Genomic DNA, 23,838 nt, shown 5'->3' with positions numbered 1-23,838 from the left:
AACACTGATTAGTCCTGAAGGGAATCTCCTGTGATCCTCCTCAACATAGGACAGTGACTGTGGCATTGGCCCAGGAGGATGGGTAATAGAGTGAGGGCAAGTGAAAGTGGGGGACCCTAACATTATGATAGGGATGTAGAGGACCCTGTCACAAAAATAAATGAAAACACATCATACTTACAGAACTAAATGGGTAAGAAGTATGAAATGGACTTGTTTATAAACCTGCACCCTTCCCTGGGCACTGGGATTTCTGGGGATTGGTAGCATTCCTAGGCAGGCATGACTTCTAGGAAACACAAACTGAGTGTGTGGTCGCCAGTGGCTGGTGGGTTGTCCTGCTTCTTCCTAAAAATATCGCTAAAAATATGCAATATTGCCAGTAGGTTTTCCTTCAATGCCTTACAGGGTGCCGGCACCACTATGTTTTCATTTCTCACCACTGTCTATTTCCTTCTTCAGCATTTTAACTTGGTTCATTGCATGCCAGACTAAGCATATTTAAGTCATATGGCTTGTTTACACATCTATGGGTGAAATCCTAGCTCCATTGAAGTCAGTGGGCGTTTTGTGATTGACTTCACAGGGACCAGGAGTTCACCTACTCTTTCAAAGTGTACACTAAACCCTGTTTTGGCTTTGCCCACCCCTACCATGCTCTAATATTTTGAGGGGAGCCTTGGTCAGTGCACCTGGCTACATCAGTGCAGACATGGTTTAGCTTCCTTCTGTTTGTGTGCATCCAGAAGTGCCCTGCTGTGCAAGACCACAGCAACTCCCTGCAGGCCCACAATATTGTTGCTGGCTTCTTCAGGCTGGGTGTTTGCTGACCACAAGGCGCTAAGCAAATAGAAAAACCAAGGAACTGAGCCCAGCATCTCCCTATGATTATTTTTCAGAATGTATTTTTAAGCAACAAAGTGGCTATATAAAAATGGCATCACCTTCTCACCTTGGTAGGTAAATGTAGAACAAATAAGGAAGCAGGATTTCACACAGCATGTAGTTAGCTGCTGGAATTTGCTGCCTCAGGAGGTCAGAGTCAAATGCTGTAGCTGGTTAATTTTATGACCAATAATGACAGTTGTAGTTATATGCACAAAGGCAGGGTAATAAAAACATATACTTCAGAGCATCGGCTGATCTCTGTGGAAGCCAGAAGGGAATCCACCCCCCTAACACACACCATATGCAGCAACACACAGTTGTCCAGCTTGAGGGACAGTGTTGGGATGTGTGGTTTGTTTTTGTTTTTTAAAAAGGGGTGGGGATTTGCCTTCCTGTGAAGCATACACCATATTCCATTGCCGGAAGCATGTTCTAGGAGTTGGTAGACTGTTGGTCTGACCTGAAATTGCTAATTCTGTGTTGCTGGGTTTTCTAGGGGAGCGTAGACCTAGACTCTCCCTTTCCTGCCATATGGTTTGCATGTAGAATGAACATATAAGGAGTGGTGGGAATGAAGGCACTAACGCTAAACCTTTCACGGTGTGGCCTAGTGGCCTGGAGCCAGGAACTGCTGAGTTCTAACACACTTTAACATAAAGTTTGTTTATTTAATGTCAAATATTCCAAATTGGCCTCTAATTTTTTATGCCCAGTTTTAGGACCAGTAAGCCCAGATTTTCAGAGATGCTGACCACCCACAGTTCCCATTGATTTCAGTTTTAGCTGTGCTCAGCATCTCTCAACTTCGGTTGTAGGGAGCTAACACTGTATCCAAAACAGAGGCGACTTTTGAAAATGTTTCATTCTGCCCATGTGTCAAATGGGGAATACTTGTTTATCTGCATCACAGAAGGATGGTGAGGAGTAGTTAGGAATATGAGTATAGCACTTTGCATTGTTAAAGCACTGCCTGATTGTTAAATAGTATTATGCTAAACCAACAGTTGTTAATACACCTGTTACTGCTTTTGAATGGGTTTAGATCACCCCTCTGAGGCGCCTGAAAAACTCATCCAGGATCGGTTCCGGAAACTGAGCCGCTTCCCTGAAGCCTTCAGCTCAATCCACTACAAGGGAACGAGGACTTACAATCCCCCAACAGACTTCTCGGGACTTAGGATAGCTGTGGAGTACCAGCTGGAGAACAATACCACCCGTTCCCCACGACAACCTGGGGTTATCTTCAAAGCACTGAAAGTAAGTCATTTTCTGCAGTGTGGGGCTCACCAGCGGTTGGGGAAGAGGCTCCTGGGGTTCTTATTCATGTCTGTGGCACCATTTCCAAGTATCATGTACCCTAATAAAGTTCCACACAAAGCTCTAATGCAGAATTGCAGATATCTGGAGAAAAGGCAAGTCTTCAATGTATCTCATATAGACGGTTGAATGGGCTGGGTGGCTCTATGCTGGGGGAAGACAGCAGGACAGGGGGAAAATAAAGAAGAACTTATGGAGACCCCCTGAATAATCTGATGGAAAGGTTAAAGGAGAATCAGAAAAGCAAAATCTCAAACCCACACCTAGGAGGAAGCTGACTGGGGGAGGAAAGAGTGATAAACTTTATTGCAAGTGACAAACAGTTCATGGAGGATATTTATAAAGATGCTCATGGATCTGGCCAGGAGGAGGTTATCAATAACTTTCTTAAGAGCAGCATCAGTGCAGTGATAAGGGTAGAAACTGAGAAGAGATGACTAAGAGGGGATATGATAGAGGTCTATAAAATCATGAATGTTGTGGAGAAAGTGAATAAGGGAGTGGGGTTTTTTTTTAATCCTTCACATAACGTAAGAAACAGGGTCATCCAATGAAATTAATAGGCAGCAGGTTTAAAACAAACCAAAGGAAGTATTTCTTCACGCAACACACAGTCAACCTATGGAACTTGTTGCCAGGGAATGCTGTGAAGGCCAAAACTATAGCGGAGTTCAAAAAAGAAAAGTTCATGGAGGATAGGTCCATCAGTGGCTATTAGCCAAGATAATCAGGGATACAACCCCATGTTCTAGGTGTCCCTAGCCTCTGATTGTCAGAAGCTGGGAGTGGACAACAGGGGGTGGATCACTCGCTGATTGCCTGTTCTGTTCATTCCCTCTGGAGCACCTGGCATTGACCACTGTCAGAAGACAGGATACTGAGCTAGATGGACCATTGATTTGACCCAGTTCCTAGGTTCTGATTGCAAGGGATCTGAGAGGTGAGGAAGTAAAGGCACTGGGTACAGACAGTATACTGAAGGAGCTGGGAGGCAAAGGGAAGGAGGGAGATATGGCAGTAGCTGGAGAAGCAAGTGAGATCAAGGGAGGGATTGTTAAGATTAGAGATACAGTAGCATACTTGAGGGCTGATGGAAAGGAGCTGGAGGGGTGGAAGAGAGGCTGAAGACCTCTCTAATATATCTATGTCCTTATCACCATAATACCAGTGGGCTTCCTAAGTATTTAAAAATAAGAATAGCACTCTCTCTCTCTCTCTGTAGGAGAAAGAGTATGATTATTTTCTATGTATGTATGCTTGTGACGAACTTGGTTCTCCCTCAGAAAGTTGAAGAAAAGAGTTTTTTGCATCTGGTTCTGAAAATGGTTATTCCTCTGGCCACTATTATTTCCTGAGGGAGTGAGTTCCATGGCCTGGCTCTGGCTTCTGTGAAAGTTCTGTCCCCTGCACTCATACGCTGCCTCCTGGTGGGCATTTTCATTGCTCCAGATTTTTAAGAGCAGGTTAGACAAACACCTGTCAGGGATGGTCTAGATAATACTTAGTCCTGCCCTGAGTGCAGGGGACTGGACTGGATGACCTCTCAAGGTCCCTTCCAGTCCTATGAGTCTATGATTCTAGCAGGCAGAGATTTAGGGACCCAGAGTATGAGGTTGCATACCTGACCATCCTGGCTCATAGCCGTTGATGGACCTATCCTCCATGATCTTATAAAAAAAAAAAAAAATTAAGCCCAGTTACACTTTTGGCCTTCATAACATCCCTTGATAGACTTATTTTACCAAAGCAAATGGACAGATTAACAGTATGGCACTTGTCTTTTCCAAAATGCCTCACAAAATAAAATATTTGAGGAGCTTTAATTATTATAATATTATTATTTTACTTTGTGCATAGTCACCCAAGGGACCCTCAGGAATTGATTGCCTGGTAGAGATTGATACATACATAGAAGTCAAATTACATTGTATTAGAGAATGTGGTGACTCTTTAAAGTAGTAGCATGATATTTAGTTCATTTGTTCAGCTCTTCAGTATTATCGTGACGGGCTCTCCAGGAAAACCTTACATAGATAGAGTTGCCTATTAGAGGTGATGTTTAGTTCCGGCTTCGTGGTAAACAAAGCCTGTAAAAATGAAACTTTTAAAATAACATTATTCTGCCTCTTTAAAGCATTAAATGTAGCTTTTTAAATACTTGATAATACAGGAAGCTCAGTGTTAATAGCGGCAGGCACATTATAAATGCCCAAGTCAGACACGGTTGTACCAAAATGGTTGAAAATGGAGAGATCTATGTTGTTGCCAGGGTAACTGATCTCCAGGCAGTCACCTAGACATAGATTTGCAGCAAATGTTTTCCTCAGTTTCCCTACAAGAGAAAGTATTTTCTTGCCTTTCTTCTCTAGATAAAGATCTGACCCTTGGGACCAGGGAAGGTCAGGAACATAGCTCCACCGGGGCGGTACATAATTCTGAGTATCTAATAGGGAAGGGGTGTGGGCAGAGTCTGTTATTTTGCTTTGTTGGTTTTTTAGTGAAAGAAGAAAAGTGATTTCTTTTGAAGAGAAGAAAACCTCTTCACCATTCCCGCAGCGTGTGTGCTGTGGTAGTTTATTTTTCTCAAGTATTTAAGGGCTATTGCCACATTTTGTTTATGGTGCTGCCAGTTCACGTCTAGCCCACATCAGTAATCAAAAGGCACTTACAGTTGAGAGCCACTTAGTGGTTTGTGTAGAATGTGTTTGGTCACAGTCCAGGGGCTAATCTACACTGGCAACGCTGAAGTAGCATTTTAACGTGGCTTGTGTGGTTGCGGCGCAGTGCTGGGAGAGAGCTCTCCCAGCGCTCTAAAAAACCCATCTCCACGAGGGGCGTAGCTGCCAGTGCTGTCTACACTGGCGCTTTACAGCGCTGAAACTTGCTGCACTCAGGGGGGTGTTTTTTCACACCCCTGAGCGAGAAAGTTGCAGCGCTGTAAATTGCCAGTGTAGACAAATCCCAGGTCCCAGTGGAGACATGTCTCCATCACAGAAGCTACCATCACAACTGGCCCTAATTATCATGCTTGTTTGCAGTATGAGCTCAAAAGCCAAGGACCGAATGGACCATGGAGAGTGAGCTCCCTTTTCACCTCATATGTGGTCCCTGCAGAATAGGATTGAGGCACTTTGAGAAGGCCCCAGGAGGGAAACTTGCACTATTTCGCCATCACTAAAAATAAAGTTTTGCAGGATGTTAGCTATATGGTTCCCAATGGCCTTAATTAATGCTAGTTAATGTAAGTCACCTAGCTCAAACCTTGCATGGTTTGTTGAGTATGTAGGATCAAATGTTGTTTCCTTTGGTGTGGAATACAAAACCCTTTTTATCCAGCTATTTACTCTGTGCAACCTTCTTCTTCCAACCCCTTCTACCCTATCATGGAAGTTAGAGATGGAAAAAACCCTTGAGATCATCCATTCCATCTCCCTGCCACGTGCAAGATTGTTGATCTTGTTTGGACTGTATTAGAGCGAAGGCAGAGGGGATTATATTTTTCCTTTGTAGCTCATACCCGTATGGTTTCCTGGTCAGTGAGCCGTGATTTGTTAGCTACACAGCCCAGCTGGCCCTCTCCCAGAGAGGAACCCACGGAGTATCCATGAGAAGCCTCCCAGGATGTCCATGAAGACGTGTACCTTTCCAGAAGGCTGTCACTGACCTGGTGAATCAATATCCTTGTTGCTCTGAATTCCTCAGCAATTTCTCTCACTTGGTCTGACAGGCATTGAGCGACCGGTTCAGCGGTGAGATCCCTGATGACCAGATGGCTCACAGCTCCTTCTTTCCGGATGAGTATTTCACCTGCTCTACTGTATGCCTCAGCTGTGGGTAAGTAGGCAAGAAACACACCCTCATCCCTCTGGGAGACAGTACTGTCAAGATCTGTAGCATCAGAATGCATTGTCATAGTGAGGTCACAAGTACCCTGGAGAAGCATCATCAGCATAGTGGTGACATCAGTGTGGTAACTCCTTAGTCTGAATACAGAATTTGTATGTTTCCCCTGACACCAGAACCCATTTGAACTCCCTGAAAAGCAGTTTGATGTGTGTACTGTGGAGGCTGCTGTCTCTGTGTCCCAGCTAGACAATATGGTCTCTTTTTCATATAGCAGTAAGGCCCTACTTGAATTGCGGGACGAATGTCAAAAAATTGCGGCTGAGTTGCAGACAAGCCATGGAAAATTGAGGAAAAGTAATAATGGACATTATTATTTGCAGTAATAAAGTCCATTATTACTTTTCCCGTGATTTTCCACTGTCGGCCCTTGGGGCTGAGAGCGGCCGCCTGGGGCTCCCGCTGTCAAAATTGCAGTGGAAACCTAATATTGCGGAATCCGCAATATTGCAAGTTAAGTATCAGTGTAATCTCTTTTTGCCCACATCCCTTCCATGGTGTTCATAAGCATGTGGTCTCAGAACTTGCAAGTCCCTCAAAGGGCAGAGTGTGAAATGAGTGGTCTACTAGAATCCCTTGAAGTCAGAAATAATTGCCCTGTGAGACTTTCTGTTATATTCATTACATAAACATCACCAAAACATACATCCACCCAGCCTTGGACTGTGACCTGAAGCCACACCCATTGGGGCTGATGAGATTTTGCATACTGACCTGTCAGATGCATCAGAACTTGACTGCAAGTCCTGTATAAGGAAAGCCCAGGTAGTGTGGGAAGTGGTGCTGGTAATTCAGTAGGTGGCAGTCATCCTTCTGAGACTGTATTGAGCTGTATCAGCATGGTGCTATGGAGGATTGTGCTGCTGGATAGTCCTGTCTATCAAATAAGATGTAAAACTAGGTTTTCTGTCTTTTGTGGTCATTAAAGATTCTCTAGAACTTCTTTGCAAGAGCTGGGATGTTAGTTCTCATGTCTTGGCCAAGTTCTAAACTTGCTTAGTTCCATCTAGATTCCCTGTGAAGCTTCTGTTGGATACAGTATTCACTTCCTGTACTAAATTGCTGTATAATGTTGCTGTGACACCGCTGCTTACCCCACTCCGTGGTGGCTGCATTTCAATGGCCCATGAAGTCACTGTTGGATGTACAGCTTTTAAAGTGCTTTGGGATTAAAGGGACTATACAAACATAAAATATTGAATAAAACCTAGTTTTAGTTCTGGCAACTTAGCTGACCTTATACCAAGACCTGTCCTGTATCAGTGACTCTCTAGCCTGCTCACTGTTTGCTTCTGAACTCCAGGTGTGGCTGTAAGAACAGCATGAACCATGTGAAAGAAGGAGTTTCTCATGAAGCCAAGAGCCGCTGCAGATACTCCCACCAGTACGATAACAGAGTCTATACCTGCAAGGTAAACAGAACCCTAGGGACGGGGTCCAGTACGTGGAGAGGGAGAAGAGGGAAACCCATGCCCTGGGAATGAGAAATGTTACTCTCATGTGCCTGTGGTCTTGCTCCTCTTTTCTGTTGAAGACTCGTGGGAACAGCCCTTTGGCCTTGACTTGGCAACAAGATTCCTGTCGATCTTTAACAGTTCTTGGATAATGGTTCTGTTTGCCGGCAGCCCAGTCGCATTGCTTGCATTTTTCGCTGGCTGAATCACCGAGGGCTGCACTGCTGCCATTTCCCAGGACAGGTTAAACTCTAGAAGTTCCTCTTCAGTCTCGGTACACTGAACGTATAAACCCCTGAATTGCTCTCCCTATTTCCTACCAGCCACCCCTAATGTTGATTTTGGGGGGGGGGGTGTATGTAACTCAAAGGTCACATGGAGGAGCCTGGGGGTTACTTCACCCACAGCCATAATTGTATTGTTGTTTAGACAAATGACATCATTTGGGTTATAAATGCACAAAAATTCCATTATCAATGATGGGGTCCATCACGTGGCCCCTTTAGCAAACAATCTCCACAAACACACACCAGATAAGGTCTTTAAATCCACTTGTGACCAAACAATCACATGGGACTTGGTGTCTGGGATGCCAAAATATGTGATTCTAATCAAACACTCCTGTTCCAGGCCTGTTACGAGCGTGGGAAGGAGGTCAGTGTGGTGCCAAAAACATCTGCTTCCACTGATTCTCCTTGGATGGGCCTTGCCAAGTACGCCTGGTCAGGGTGAGTGCAGGAGCAGGCAGTCTTTCTGCTCTCCCTTTCCTTTCCTCTTCCAGCTCCTTTGGGCCTCCAGCCCCTTGCTAGGTAACCAGTTCTCCTTGTTCCTCATTGCAGGTATGTGATTGAGTGCCCCAACTGTGGAGTGGTGTACCGCAGCCGGCAGTACTGGTTCGGGAACCAAGATCCAGTGGACACAGTGGTGAGGACAGAAATCGAGCATGTCTGGCCAGGAGTAAGTCTTGTTGTTGGGGTGCTTTGGAGGTGTGGGTGGCTTCTTTTTTTTTCTTTTTTTCTTTTTTTTGTGTGCATAATAGCAGAAAAAATGGACTGACTCTCGTTATGGCAGCTGCCCCTGCTGTTTGAAGTATGGAGCCCTTTCCAGGGTGGGCATCCTCATAGCAAGAGGCACCCAAGTTTTGCCCAAGTGGACATTTAAAACTGGATTGGACACATCACAATGTTGCAGTGGTCCCCAAGATATGAGCTAGAAAACCTAACAGGTCTTTCCCATCTCTGATTAATAAGTAAAATTACACTACATTTGTATAGTGGGCTTTCATCCCAATATGCTCCTTAGACACATCCCCACTGAAATCCAGTCACTGCTGCACAGCATGCTGAACAACAGTGGGAGTAAGGGACATATGAGCAAACTTCCTACTCGTACAGAAAGTGCCAAGGGATATTCAATATCCACATGAGACAGGAGTCAGGACAGGACCTTGTTTTTTAAGGTCCCACTGAAAGTCTTGCACACAGTAAATTGAACAGTACTCAGCCTACCTTGGAAGGATGAAGAACTGGGTTGACTTTGTCAACATTTGGACTCCTGGTGTGAATGTTTGAACCATTAAGACATCCCCTCTCTAAAAAAGATGGGAGTGTGATTCTTCCAGGTGGTGTTCTCCATTTTAACAGCAGCAGTGGACGGGCATTTCCTCCAAGAAGCATCTACTTAGGAGAAGTAAACGTTTCCTTCTCTGTTTTTCCATTTTCATGTAAATCCCCATTATGTTATAGACAGATGGATTTCTGAAAGACAACAACAATGCAGCTCAGCGCCTATTGGATGGGATGAATTTCATGGCACAGTCTGTGTCTGAGCTCAGCCTGGGACCCACAAAAGCTGTGACCTCTTGGCTGACGGACCAGATTGCCCCTGCCTATTGGAGACCCAACTCTCAAATCCTGGTATGTAGCAGCTGCCGTTCTTTCATGCAGTTGAGGGAACCTCCTCCCTTTGCTTAGCTGAACATAACCCTTTCTCCACACCTTCTCCAAAAATAAAATGACAGAGTAACCAGTTAAAAAAACATCTGATAGATTTCAGGTGCCTCGTCTCCTATGGATTGCAAACTGCAGCTCACCCACCTCCTGCAGCTCTTCAGAGCCAACGGCAGGGACCCCTGCTATTCACGTTCTTGGCTTGGCCTGAGAAAGATAATGTCAGATGCCTTCTTCCCTGGATGTGCAATTTGTCCCCTTATTATTCCACTGACCCTTCCCTGCTTCTTCAAGTTGGACCCATTCCCACCATCAGTACTATTGATAAATATGCTGGCTCCCACATGCTTGCTCTTGAGTATAAAGAATCAAAGTTGAAGTCCTGGCCTCCCATTTTTGCATTCCCACTTTTGCAAGTGTAATCAATTTGTACAAAATATGAAGCTGGAGATGAATACTTGGCCCTTCCAATTCAATTAGAGAGAGACTCCCAGCTCCTTTGAGAAAGCATATAAAAGGAATTGGGCAGATGGCTAAAATGGAAATGACCATCTTATCTTTGTTTTCCAAAACTTTCAAGTGCCCACAGATCAACTGCCCAGTCCTGTAGGCACCCAAGAAAGCGTCGCTGTAACCATTCACAGCTGTAACCATAGGGTTCATAGTAATGCTGCTGGCCTAGGCACAGCATGCTTGCCTTCCCATGGGTCCCTTCTTTGGGTATGAAGTCATCGAGCCAGAAGGACAATGCTGGTACCACACCAAGTGGTGTCTATGCCCGAGACACTTCAGTGAAAGACATCAAAAAGTCTCTGCAGTGGAAGTACAGATCAGTTAACTATGAGACTTACAATACTTTCCCCACTTGTGCAGGATCCAGTCACTTTCATGGGTGCCACTGTCCCTGACATCTTGTGATCTAGCTCTCGGACGCTTTTTGTACTGGAGATAATTAGGAAAATCAAACTAATAGTTTCTCTTTCTGGTTTGTCTTATTCAGAATTGCAACAAGTGTGGCACGTCCTTTAAAGATAATGATACTAAACATCACTGCCGGGCCTGCGGGGAGGGCTTCTGCGATGGCTGCTCTTCCAAGACCCGCCCTGTCCCTGAGCGGGGCTGGGGACCGGCACCAGTGAGAGTGTGTGACAACTGCCATGACAGCAGGGGCATCCGGTTAGGTAATCCTGACCTGACTGTGCTAGTTCTGGGAATGGAAGGAAATTCTCCACCTTCCTGTCACCATTAACCATAACCATTGTGTCTGAAATCTTACCACTGATTTTCTATCGAAAGCCCCATTCCAGGGCAGATAGGGAAGTTGGCCCATAAATTGATCCAATCTGCCAACTGATGCCCTTGTAATGGGTGTAGATGGTGCCATTTTTTGGGGTACACACCACCTCAGAGAAGGATTTGAAGTCATGTTTGTGAATGCTTCTGGTGGGGAAAGCAGATGAACTCTGAGAGACCCTTTTTACTGCAAATACCATTCACAAGAAATTACTGAAAAGTCTGATCTCTTGGAGGAATTATTTCTAAATTGGACTTTATCCCAATATCCCAGAAGGCAACATCTTCTGCTGGTGGGGAGATAGCATCCCTCTACACTGGTCTTAGAGCAGATGGTGTCTTGTCCATGTGGGTGGAGGAAAAGTGTAACAGTGAAGGTCATGCAAATTTCCCCAGGGAAGGCACGCTGGGTGTGAAATAAAGGCTGAATGGTGTTTGGCTACATTGGGATGCCAGAGAGCCCCAGGCCTACGCTACAGGTGCTGCACCTAACCAACCAAGTTACCTTGGTTTAACATTAGTTTCTCTAATAATACAGATTAACTGAGACTTGGCAGGAACTGTGCCTTGGGTTTTGAACCATAACTCTTCTATCATGCAGATGTGCCCGAGTCACAGACAGAGGAGGAAGGTGGGACGCTGATCGCCAGGAAGGTCGGTGAGGCAGTGCAGAACACTCTTGGAGCTGTGGTGACTGCCATAGACATCCCACTAGGTAGGTGCTCTTTGCTTCCAATTGTTTTTCTAACAACATTTTGGTTGCGTATGTCAGAGCTGTTTGTTAAACTTCAGTGCTTGAAATGAGCTGGCATGGCACACTGACCCTTCTTATTCCAGGGTGCCAATGTGGGTTGAGGGTCCCCCTTCTGACTTCTTCTCCTGCAGGGCCGTGGGCCCCACCAAGCTCTCTCCGTACGTTTCCTCTACTTCCTCAGCATTTTATTTCCAGTTTACGCCTTCTCACTTCTATTCTCTCCGCAGTGCAGCATCACAGATCCTTGAGTTCTGAGCATCACTTCTTCCCGATACGCCAGTAGGGTTATTGCAGTGATCTGCCAGACTGAGTTTCCTAGGCTGTGCTTAAAAAATCATGGCCAAACTATGAGACATTCTATCAGGTTTTTAGAGGTTCTGAGTGCCTGCAGCTCCAGTTGACATAATTGGGATCTACGGGTGCTCAGCACTTCTGCAAATTAGGACCAAGAAATTTAAACATCCAGTAACTGGAAGGATGGTCCTTAATGCTGAAGTTAGTACAATGACAGTGTGCTGGTTGTTAGTGCACTGGGTACCAGCCCAGGTGCCTCAGCAGATACCTGGGTTTAAATGTTGTTCCACAGCTGTTCTGCTAACCAACCCCCCACAGGAGGGAGACAGCAGTAGAGGGTGATGAATTACATTAACCACTGATCAGACCTTCCCGCCATTGCTCTGTCTGGAATTTAATCAGGGTGGCAGATCTTTTATTATTTAATAAAATAAAATGGAAGCAGGAATGACGCTGCCAGATGTTGGTGTTACCACCATGGTACACATACCTGTAAGAGTGATGGTTACATTGTTTTGGCCACCCAGCTGAACCGCAATGGACGGAAGATAAGGCAGAGAAAGCCAATGTTCTCTGAACAAGTCCTGGCCGGAGGAGGTGTCCACCTCCACTTATCCTGGATGGCTGCCTGCAAAAAATTAGTAAAGTGGGCTGTGCTTTTTTTCACAGCCCAGAATCTCTTCCTTTCTTGGTATAATATTCTGTTTGTGGGATCACTTCAGTAATTCAGGGAGATTTGATCACTCTGTTCTCTTGAGGAGCCAAGACTAGGGCTTAAGAATACTAGCTGCCCTACTTCCACAGTGTGAACTACAAGAAGCCCTTGACATTGTGTGGGCTGTATGGCCCCCAGAGATCTATTAGATCTACTTAACTTGCTATGCCAGGCTGAATAAGGTTTAATGCAGGAATTTTCATGTTTAGGTCACTGGTCCAAATCCAGCCAAGGTCAGCAGTCACCAAGTGTTGTAAGCCACTGATCACTATTTGGTGCCTGATGTGAAATGAACTGAAGTTCTCAGTCTGCTTACTAGTAGACAGGCATCCACATCACGTGCTATAAATTGGTATCCTGGGTGGCAGTCTTAGCAAAAAGGTGTAGGATTGAGAGAGACTTGGAGACTGATCTGCTATCTGGCCCCTGACTTGGTCAGGGTTGAATGTGGAGGGGAAGCTTGCAGTGCATGTTGTGCCTATTGGATTTCATTCTCTAGTGCTACCAAACCAGCTCTAACTAATTATTAATTATTATTATTATTTATTAAACAATGGTGTAGTGGTGGCAGGGTCCCCATTAAAACAATGCCATTCAATTGTGTAGGGGCAGAATATGAAAGATTTGGAATAGCCTGAACTACTAGCAGATGCCTGCTAGAATGAAGTATTCTGTGGGCAGACCTTAACAGTTTCCGTAATGAGCTCCTTGGAAAGGCACAGGCATTGCTGGTAGTCCTTGTGTCCTTCCCCTCCTTTTCCTTAGCAAAGAACAGGAGACATTCTAATCGCTGTGGTTCTTTCTAATCCTTTGTAGGGCTCGTGAAAGATGCTGCTAGACCTGCTTACTGGGTGCCGGATCATGAAATCCTGCACTGCCACAACTGCCAGAAGGAGTTCAACATCAAGCTCTCTAAACACCACTGTCGAGCCTGCGGCCAGGGATTCTGCGATGAATGTTCAAACGAGCGCCGAGCAGTCCCTTCCCGCGGATGGGATCATCCAGTGCGAGTCTGTTTTAACTGCAATAAGAAACCTGGTGATCTTTAACCCCAGCTTCCTGTCTGGGTCCTTCACGATTCCTTAGGTTCTCAGGGTTAGAAAAAAATATTTGGTCTCCCTTTCACTTTTTGCAGCCAGAGTGCATGTTTCTGATCTCCGGCCTGCTCTCATGTTCTACCCATCTTGGAATGCTGGGACATGAGCTCAAGTGAGTAAACTGGACCTTCAGGTTTTAATTGTAAGCTGATTGGGGAAGGGGGAGCTCATGTAAATGAGCAACCCAAATCCAGTGTATTTTATTCCAGTTTAAACATCTATATCTATATCTATATAATTTAGTATGTTAAGGATGCCGGTGGCTAGTGAAGTTTTGAATATTTCTAGTTCAAATAAGAGATGCAGCTGGACCCTGCTGTATTGGGTCGAATTCATAGCCACTGCAGTGCCTTCTAATTTTTCTCTTGAAGCATTTTGCTTATCACACGGTCCTATTGTAAAGGTTTGGACCCTTTGCTGCCAGGAGGGTCCAAGGCTCCCCAGGTGTTGATGCATGAATTGCATCTGATAATGGGAAGGGTCCTGCCTCTGGAAGCTCCATGTGCTGGCACTAAAGGGTTTGCAAAATCCATTTGAATTGTGGTCACAAATGCTAGTCTGGCAGGTCATGGGACTGCAGTGCAGGCGAGTGGAGGTGAACCTAGCACCATGGCAGAGACCAAGCTAGAGTTGTTGAAAGGAAAACAAATGATGTGGAAAATGCTAGGGCATCTGTGGTAGAAGCCATTTTCATGTCAGCAGAAGATCACAAGATTGCAGGGCCTCACTCTTCTTGACCATGTTCCCATGCGCTTGGATTTCTTTCTGGAGCACTTTAACTGCTTTATGAGGTTTGTCAGAAACTAAGAGGCTTGTGACCAGAACGAGGCAAGTGCCTGTTTTCTGGAAGATTGCATGACCTGAAGTCTAGTGTTTGCTAGGCTTACTAAAGTTTTAAAGGGTCCCCAAATCCATGGTGCCACCAATGGTCTTGCAGACGGCTGCATAGAAACGGCACAGATTTGACTGTGATCTTTCTTATAAAAACAACAACAACAAACCAACCAAACCTACAGATCCAGCTGGAAAACAGGAATCTCTTCTCAGCTCTTAGCAAGTGGCACTCACTGGACTTCACCCTTCCCTAAAGGTCTGCATTGAACCACTGAATTTATCAGCAATGAGCAAACCACTGCGCTCAACTGATACGCTCCTTTTCTGTAGATTTTGGCTCTCATGACAAGAAATAAGAGACCATCATGAACTGAACTTTTGGCTTATGTAGACAAGGGATGCTCCCATGGAGGGGACTTGTCTCCAATTGTAGTGGCTGGAGTTTGACACTATACCCTGAAACTGATTTAGTCCTACCTGTTAAACATGCCCTTGTGTAGCTCAATGATTGACACCCTCTGATGGGACTATATTATTAAATTAACTGCTATAAAAGACTAGACCTTCTGCACAAGTGTGCTGGCTTTGGGCTTTTAACTAACAGTTCTTGCTCTTGCCCCTGAAGGAACCTGTTTGCAAAGTGACTGCCCCAGGCAGCTGTTCCCAGACTTCACGCTGAAGCTGAAATGGAATGTGTGGTAGGAAACCTTCCCTGCTGGTTAAAGTTGTCAGAGACTGACTTGTATTTTGTAATCAAAGGCTGTCATAAGCTGACAGTCACCTGGAGGGGAGTGGGGGATAGGAGTCGTTAACAGACCGGTCTTAGAAAAGACATTTTACAGCATAGCTCTGCACTTTGAGCTGTTTATTTTTGAATAGGTGGTGGACAATACAATTAATATGTGTTGTTGATTTGAAGGCCATGCCCTGTGTGGCTTCCATGCATGTAGCTTTACTACCATGTTAATGCACAAAGAGAAACCATCCATGACATTCCTTGTATAAAGTCTTCACTTCAGAATCTCGGTGTCATTGACTTGTTAGAATTTTGTCCTGCCACAGGCAGATGTACTGCCTCAGTCCATTTAAGACAAAGTGCTGTCTATGCATTTCTAGCACACGCATTGCGGTGGTATCCAAGTGCCTATTGGGACCTGGAGTCCAATCCCGACTGACAGTTCTAGTGCTCTGGGGTGTTGGGACTGTGCTGAGATCTTGTCAGCAAAGCAAGAGCCCTTTTGTTGTGCTTACCTTAAATGGGGTTGATGTCGGGGGAAATGTTGTAGCTGAGCATCAGTAAAATAAAGAAGAGGGCAACAGGTAACCCTAAATAAGGTAGCAACAGGAAAGGTAAGAGACTTGGCTACACAGGAAAGTTGCTCTGGTTTAACTAGCACCACTTTTCAAACCAGTTTAAATTCCTGTGTGGACTCTCTTATTTCAGTTTAAGTGGCTTATTTCAGTTTAATTTAAATCTGTTCCTAATCCATTTAAACTAATGTGAAATAAACCAGTCTTACACCAGAATGAGAGTGTCTACGTGGGGGGGTTGCATCAGTTTAACTAGTTTGGTTTAAATTCACACCTTAGGTTATATTGGTGCAACTTGCCCAGATAGACAAGGCCTAAGTTTTAATGCACTGTGCTTTGTCCTATGCTCTAGCATCCAATGAGAGTGCTTGGGTAGAGGGAGAAAAAGATTCTCAGGTTACAAAAGCCTCCCAGGGGAAAAAAATACTGTATACCACAAAGGTTAAAGAGCACTGTTCTAAGCTGTCCACTGTAGGCCCTCCCCTCTCCCTGTTCTGACAGCATCAGGTATCACAGGTGTGGGGAGAATAGAGCCTAGTCAGACTTTTTCTTTAGACCCTTCCCTGTTCCAAAATGAGAGTCATATTCAAGATCCTGCTCTCATGTTGGAATATAGTCCTCAAGAGAAAGCCAGGGGTTCCTAGACGGCTCAGCACTAGCTGCTGGTTGAGAGCCTTGTTCATCTCCTAGTGAAGTCAATGGAAAGATTCATGTTGACTTAAATGGGCGTTGGATCAGGCACTTAAAGGAGATAAATATGCCTAGAATGTGTGCATTAATTGAGCCCAGCAGGAGCTGGGATTACCAGATTTCTATGCTTGAGGCATTAGTGTTTCATAAGAAAATGGCTTTGAACAACCCCCTCTCCCTTGAACCTGGACAATGCTCTGTATTTCTGCAGCAGCATAAACTTTTAACTGGGAAAACAATCTGAAAAATGAGTCTTGCCTGCTTAATGCTTCAGAGTGTTAAGCAGGTAACACTGCAGCATCCAGGACAGGAAGTGGAAAACCCATTTTGAAGACATGAGTTTTTACTAGGAAAAGAAGGACCTGAAATAAACTCATTTTTGCTCATTATTATTATTATTATTATTTATTTGTATTATCATAGCAACCTAGGAGCCCTAGTCATGGACTAGAATCCCATTGTGCCAGGCACTGCACAAACACAGGACAAAAAGACAGTGCCTACCCCAAGCTTGCATCTAAGCCCACAACCTCTTACCAGAGAAGCTGTTTTTGCAGACACTCCCACAGCATCTAAATAGAGTGACTCTTGCAAAAGTCCATCTCCAAGCATCGGTAGCCTTTCCTGAGCTCTGGAAAAGCCCAAACTGGAGGTTGCTTCACGATGTCAACCTAGAAGAGGTCTAGTAGTTGAATGAAGTTCACTTGGGAGGTAGGGAAAACACTTATTATTGGAATCGAGGAATGAAACATCATAGGGTTAAAAGCAAAACCTTATTTCCCTGTTAGATGAAAAATGCCATTCTCTTTCAGTATATTTCCAAAATACTAGTTTATGGGTTTTGTAGATTACTGATTAGAGAGTCACAGTTTAAAGTCTTGTAAATCAAGGTGGGAGTTTGGCCTTTGCACCAACTTGCACAGTTCACTATAATGGTAATGTTTCAGTGGCTGCAGTAAACACTTGTCTTGGCAAGATTATTAATTACAGTCTGTCTGAGATGTGGCAAGATAACAGACTGTTTTGACTTACAGAACAAAGTAGTCTGTGTTTGATAGTATTTTTTTGCCAGAAAAGTGATGGCAGATTCACAGTGGATCAAGAAACCTCTACATCTTTTCTAGCAAATGTGGCCAAAAAAAAAAAAAAATTGATTAAAATAAGAATCGTGAATTGACGTGCAAATATGCCTGACAGTTTGCCCAAGTATGAAAATAATTCTTTAACAGGGTGTACAGTAAGCAGCTCAGATTTCAGGAAGAGGAAACGTAGATGATTTTGTTCTTTGCTCAGACTTATTTACTTCAAATGAGCTGACTGTGTCAGTTACCTGTAAAGAGGTGCATGTTCCTCTGAATATAAAGGATGGATTTTTCCTCTCCAATTTTGAGCTAGACACAGTAGGAGGTTTGTTACTATAAATTTGTTCACTTTCAGATGTCCCCACACTGTGAAATTTTTGGGCCAAACTCAGAGGCAAGATAAGGTATATCTAGCACATGGTGACTGTAGACTACTGGAACTTAGACAACCAAGGGGTGGAAGAGCAGGGTTGGGACAGGAAAAGCATCTAGCAGGAGGATGTGAAAGAAAAGGAACATTTGTCTTTGATCCTCCTGTTTTGTGTTTTTCCTGCTATAACCTCACCCTTCTGCTGTCTGGGTGGACTGTGAGTTATATTTTCTCCAGTTTACTCACTTGTAATTGACACTCCCCGATTTGTCACTTCTGCATTGGGCCTTTTGTCTGTGGTCTGGAAAGCAAGACAATCCCTCCCCTGACCATGCTCTCAAAACTACTCTGTGCTTTTTTTTATATTATTCCTTGATCCATAGCTCTGCCATGCCCCGCGACAACTAGAAACCACCCATCTGCCTGCTACAGCATCCCCTAGTGCCCCAGCTGAAGCCCTGGGAGACTGACCAGTTCCCAAGTTGTTATGAAAGGGAGATTAGCCTGTGTACTAACAGCATGAAAGCTTTTGGGTTTTCCACCTGGCCATACAGAGAACTAGCTGTGGCTCTTTTACATGTAGTTCCCTTACCTCGAGCCTGCCTGCTAGAGTTTGTGCTGGCATCTCATTTTTGTCTATTGAACATCTTCCCTTTTCAATGTGTAATTGGACAACCTATGCTTTCAATGACTGTAACGCCAGCTAGTGTAGCAATGTGCTAGTATCTGGAGTTAAGCCTCTGTCAGAAGCAATTTGGCCCAGATCCTCAAAGATGCTTAGGTGCCTTAATTCCCATTGATTTCAATGGGAGTTAGGCACCTAAACACCTTTCAGGATCTGGGCCTTTGGTAGCAATAGATTTGTCCTTGCCTGCTGCTAATGATTAAAAGGGATTGACTGGATTTTCATTTTGATGGGGGGAAAAAAATCCCCTTTTCCTCTCACTGTTTTACTTTTTTTTCCTAAACAAGTACATAAAGTGAAAGTAAGGTAGGAGAATTAGATTTGAAAAATTTTCATTAAAAAAAAAAATCATGAAAAATTACTGAAATGGGAGAAAATATATATCAAGGATGGCCAAACGTACTGACCTTCTGAACCACATACAATAATCTTTGGAAGTTCGAGAGGTAGGCACACCTATTGGGGCTCAGGGCTTTAGCCCTGCAGTGGGGTGGTGGGGCTAGGGTCTTCTGCCCTGTGGGGAAGGGGGTCTCGGGGCTTCAGCCCCACAGGAGGTACTTGCTGGGGTTCGGGGCTTCAGCCCTGCTTCTTCTGAAGGCCCTAGCCCCAGCAGGTGTGCCCCATAGGGCTGAAACCCTAAGCCCAGGCAGGCGCCTCCCGCAGGACTGAAGCCCCTAGCCCCACCACAGGGCAGAAGCCCTGAGCTCCCCCAGTTTGGTAGGTGAAAAAAGGGGTGGGGGGAAGAAGAGGGGCCCTGCAAGCTGCACTTAAACTGTAAAAGAGCCGCATGTGGCTCGGCCACCTCTGATATATATAGTTGGTAATTTTCCACAAAAGGTCCTTAACCTTTGCTAATCAGTTTGTGCAGGGCCACACCCGTTGATGCCGAAGTGCTACTGCTAAGGGCTTACAAAATGCAGGTTGCTGAGAGTAACTAGCACAAAGTTACAGCAGGCGGAGCTAAAAGTGATTGAAAGCATCAGTTTTAAAATGAAATGAAGATGTAAAACAGCTGCCTGTGAAAGGTACTATTGGGTAGAGCAGGGCAATGCCAATTGTATTTTTTACATTTAAAAAAAACACACTAAAGCAAGGGGAGGGGTCTTGCTTTCCTGCTTGTTGCCAAAATCAAATAGACTATTCGTTTCAATCCATTTCACATTTTTCAGCAATAGCAAAAGAATCAGAGATTTTATTACAGAATGAGAGGGAATCATGCCATGCATATGCATATAAAAATTACGATCTTTCCCCAAACATCTCTGCTTATTACAGAAAACTATCCTGACTCGTGTATTTTGTTAGTCGCCAAGCATAAACCACACAATTGCATTTTGGGACTCTTCAAGTTTTTCACAGTGGAAAGACTTCAGCTGAGAGATCCCAGCGATGCCAGAACATGGGAAAATTACTGTAGTCAAGCCTTGCAAATCAACAATTCACTGTGACAGGAAGTTAATGTAAGTCAACAACGTGGCAGCTGCCAAAGAGCAAGATCAGTTATTGCAACTAAGCAATGAAGTGTATTTAGTTTTCTCACTTCTACCATCTATTGAAGTGACCACTACCCATATGAACAATTCCCTTACAAAAATCCAAGTATATGGTGTAACAATATCGTCTTCAGTGTAATAAATCATTTGATCACTGCATTGAATTACAGATTGTCACTAATTAATATAGTTTACATATTGCATAAATAAAAATGTATCTGAAAGCTCTGCTGTTGCAAAGCTGGGCTTGTAGAATTCAGCTTCCTTTAGAAATCAGAGTTTTATTGGAGTTAAATAAGTCCCATCCTGCCCCTCCCCCGCCTTTTAATTGTAGAAATTTCCTTTGGGAGGCTTTGAACCCTGATTTCTAATACTTCCAAATGGGTGTTAAATTCTTCCATTTCTACTCTGAAAAGCAGTTCTACAGTGGCAGACTGGATTTCTTAATGGGAAGCAGTAGTACCTAGAGGGTGGCTGTCAGAAAAACATCACAACTGTTCATAGCTACAGTGATGATACAACAGTGACAGATAGCATGGACAGCTGTGGTCTACTGGTTGGAACACAGAAAGGACACCTGAGGTCTGTCAGACTCTGCCTCTCACTGACTTGCCCACACCCTGAAGACATCACTTAACCTCTCTGTAATGTGAGGATAATAATTTTGTGAAGTGCTTTGAAATCTATGGCTGCAAAAGGCGATCTAGAGAAAGTAAATTGTGCTGTTAGCAGATAGGTCTGGATCCTGCAAACACTGATGTGGGTGCTTAACTTTAGGCATGAGAGTAGGCTCATTGACTTCAATTTGACTACTCACGTTCTTGAAGTGATGCACATACACAAGTGTTTGCAGGACTCAGCTTGAAATGGCACCTGCCACTGCTAAACAAGAACACCATTTACTCAAAGGGCCACGTTATGAAGTTTTGTTTTTAAAAATTCATTTTCATTAGTAAATCTTTAGTTAAACAGTGGTATTCAAACTAGCCACTGCAATTGTCCTTACTTTGCAAGACCTATATGTGGAGCAATGAACTAATATGAAAGGCCAGGAAGCTTAAACTGATGTTGGATTCATTCCTAGGGCACAAATAAATTTTCATAAAATATCAGGGTTGGAAGGGACCTAAGGAGGTCATCTAGTCTAACCCCCTGCTCAAAACAGGACCAATCCCCAGACAGATTTTTGCCCCAGTTCCCTAAATGGCCCCCTCAAGGATTGAACTCACAACCCTGGGTTTAGCAGGCCAATGCTCAAACCACTGAGCTATCCTGCCCCCCTTTCAGCAGATGAGGGCACTCAGCATTTTACAGGATTGGGCCTACAGTTCATAGTCATGAATAGAATAGCAGAACCACTGATGTTAATCAGAGTTTTGTCATTGCCTTTTGTTCAGCCAGGACTTTTCTCCATGGTTCTGGGGTTGTAGGCAGGGAGTGAAAGAAAAGCAGCCAAGGAGAAATACTGCAGCAGTTGCACTCAGTAGGAGTAATACCCACCTTGTCATTCCTGTAACTTTTAGGTTTGGGGCTGCCATTTTTCAATGTTCCCTTTGTGAATTAAGGAGCTCAGTGCTAAGAGAAATCTCACTCAGGGCAGAGATAAGTGACTAATAAGAGGATCGTATGCTGCTTTCAGTACCTCATGGCACATATAGTAACATGTTTCACTAAGGTAACAAACATGGACTCATTCTCTGCTGAAATGAAGCTATAACTGTGAGGAGAACAACTGGGTGTCTGTAAGGTTCTTTACTTCAGTAAACCTAGAGGGGCTCTTCTCAGAATTTCTGCTTGATTCCTACATCAGTGTAGTCCCAACCCCCAACAGATGTCAGCTAAGTGCTGTCCAGCCATGGCTTGCCCCTGGACAAGGCCCAACTTCTTCCCCTCAATTACTGGGAAACTGCTCTTGTTGCTAGGACCATGTCCATATACTGGCATTGGATAGCAGGCAGTTGGGAAGGACCCCACCACAAAAACATGGAGTTACGCTTTCCTTTGAGGGTATAGGGAGACAGGAAGCAAACAATTACTGCTGGTCCTTTAACAGGGAGGGAGCAGCTGGAGCCACTGCCGTTTCTACAGGAAGGAGGGGGGTGGGGAGCACAGTGATCTTTTGAAGCATAGAGGAGGCAGATCGAAGAATGAAGGGCCCAGCTAGGAGGGGAAAGCAGCGGGGATAGCAGTAGCCACAGCCAGCAAACAGGTAAGTGCAGGTGGTGGGTTTAATTGTGGCTGGAGAAAGCCTTGATTTATTAATATTACCATAGCACCTAGGAGCCCCAGTCTTGCACGTTGGGCTAGGTGCTGTACAAACACACAACACAAAGACAGCTGCTGCCCCAAAGAGCTTACAATCTAAGTACAATACAAGACAAAAGATAACGCACAGATACAGCCAGACAAGGGAGCACAAGGAAACACTGGGACGACGGCCAGCACGATAGGCTGTGGTGTCTCAGCACATCAGCAGCCTAACTACTGTCAAGTTTTTTTGCAGGCATCCTGGCAAAGGAGGGTTTGTAAGACCATCATGAAGTAGCTTTAAGGCTGTTTACAGGAAGCCCCTCCAGAGCGTGAGAGGCAGCATGGGAGAAAGCATAAAAGTGCTTGTTTGAAAAGTTGAGTGGGCAATGGAGATTGGCCCATCATCATGCCAATCAGAGGTGAGCACTAACAGCTCAATAGCAATGAGAGATGATTGGTGGGGTGGGCATAGAAAATGAAGGGCTTTTAAAGTGAAGACAAGCAGCCTGTGTTTGATGCAGTCTTAGAACCTATATAAAATAGAATGCAATAGGGAAGGGGGAGCCAGTGTAGGGATGCAAAGAGAGGGCTGACATGGTCAAAGCGACAGGCTAGGAAAAGTATCTTTGCAGCAGCATTTTGAATGGTAATGAGAGGGGCAAGACTGCATTGGTCAAGCCAGGGAGAAGAATGTTTCAGTAATAAAGATGCAATATGAAAGCCTGGACAAGAGTTTTAGCTCTGTGGATGGATAGAAAAGGCTGTACCTGAGAGGAGATGTGTGGAAAGAATCTGCGGAATTTAGATGTAGGCTGAATATGAGAACCTAGAGAGAGGCTACCTACAGGCCAGAATGACAGGCAGGGTGACAGTGATATCCACAGGAATTGAGAAAGGGAATAGTGGGAAGGGACGATTTAGAGCTCTGTTTTAGCCATGTTGAGCTTGAGCTGATCACTAGACTTCCATTAGGCAAATGAAGAGAGCCACTTGAAGTTAAATGTGTGTGGTTTTGAAAGCCTGGCAGTGCAAGTATTTTTCATGAGGGCTAATAGGCTTAGTCCTTGGGCAAACAGGTGTTTGAGAAGCAGAGCTTAAAAATTTCCCCATCTTCCTCCATACGAGTAGAGCCCTGCGCAGATACAAAATTTGAATCTGCATCCATCTGCGATCCACAAAAATGGTCCGCGGATTATCTGCGGATTTGCAGGGCTTTACATATGAGCGAGTAAACAAGCATGCCTCTGACTGACGGAGACTGAACCTGAATGAACCAGGTCCAGTCTGGCATTTCCTGCTAGACCACAGTCCCTCTGCTGGGACAACAGGGTAGAGGAAGTAGGTTATTTTGAGAATGCAGGAGGAGGGCACTAGGGCCTTTCCTTTCTAGCTGCCTTACCTACTGGCTGCTCAAAAGAGGTTATTCCAGTGCCCTTGGCCACGGCCTGCACTCCCAGCT

At 44.6% G+C, this 23,838-nt stretch overlaps 1 protein-coding gene across 1 annotated transcript in view; it reads left to right on the top strand.

Moving 5' to 3' along the window:
* ZFYVE1 (zinc finger FYVE-type containing 1) overlaps positions 1-15,519 on the top strand; it is a 29,576-nt gene extending 14,057 nt beyond the window's left edge. The window contains exons 4-12 of the mRNA XM_024197492.1: positions 1,931-2,145; positions 5,933-6,039; positions 7,412-7,520; positions 8,193-8,290; positions 8,402-8,519; positions 9,308-9,478; positions 10,512-10,692; positions 11,406-11,519; positions 13,384-15,519. Of these exons, the coding sequence (XP_024053260.1) occupies positions 1,931-2,145; positions 5,933-6,039; positions 7,412-7,520; positions 8,193-8,290; positions 8,402-8,519; positions 9,308-9,478; positions 10,512-10,692; positions 11,406-11,519; positions 13,384-13,616 (1,346 nt within the window). The 3' untranslated portion in view covers positions 13,617-15,519. The remainder of the gene's footprint in view (positions 1-1,930; positions 2,146-5,932; positions 6,040-7,411; positions 7,521-8,192; positions 8,291-8,401; positions 8,520-9,307; positions 9,479-10,511; positions 10,693-11,405; positions 11,520-13,383) is intronic.
* Positions 15,520-23,838: the final 8,319 nt, after the last annotated feature.

Source organism: Terrapene carolina, unplaced genomic scaffold (genome assembly GCF_002925995.2).
Source record: "Terrapene carolina triunguis isolate 2854851 unplaced genomic scaffold, T_m_triunguis-2.0 Scaffold96, whole genome shotgun sequence".
In the NCBI taxonomy this organism is placed as follows: Eukaryota; Metazoa; Chordata; order Testudines; family Emydidae; genus Terrapene; species Terrapene triunguis.
The sequence above is the reverse complement of the archived record's forward strand: the minus strand, read 5'-3'. Positions and strand labels throughout refer to the sequence as shown.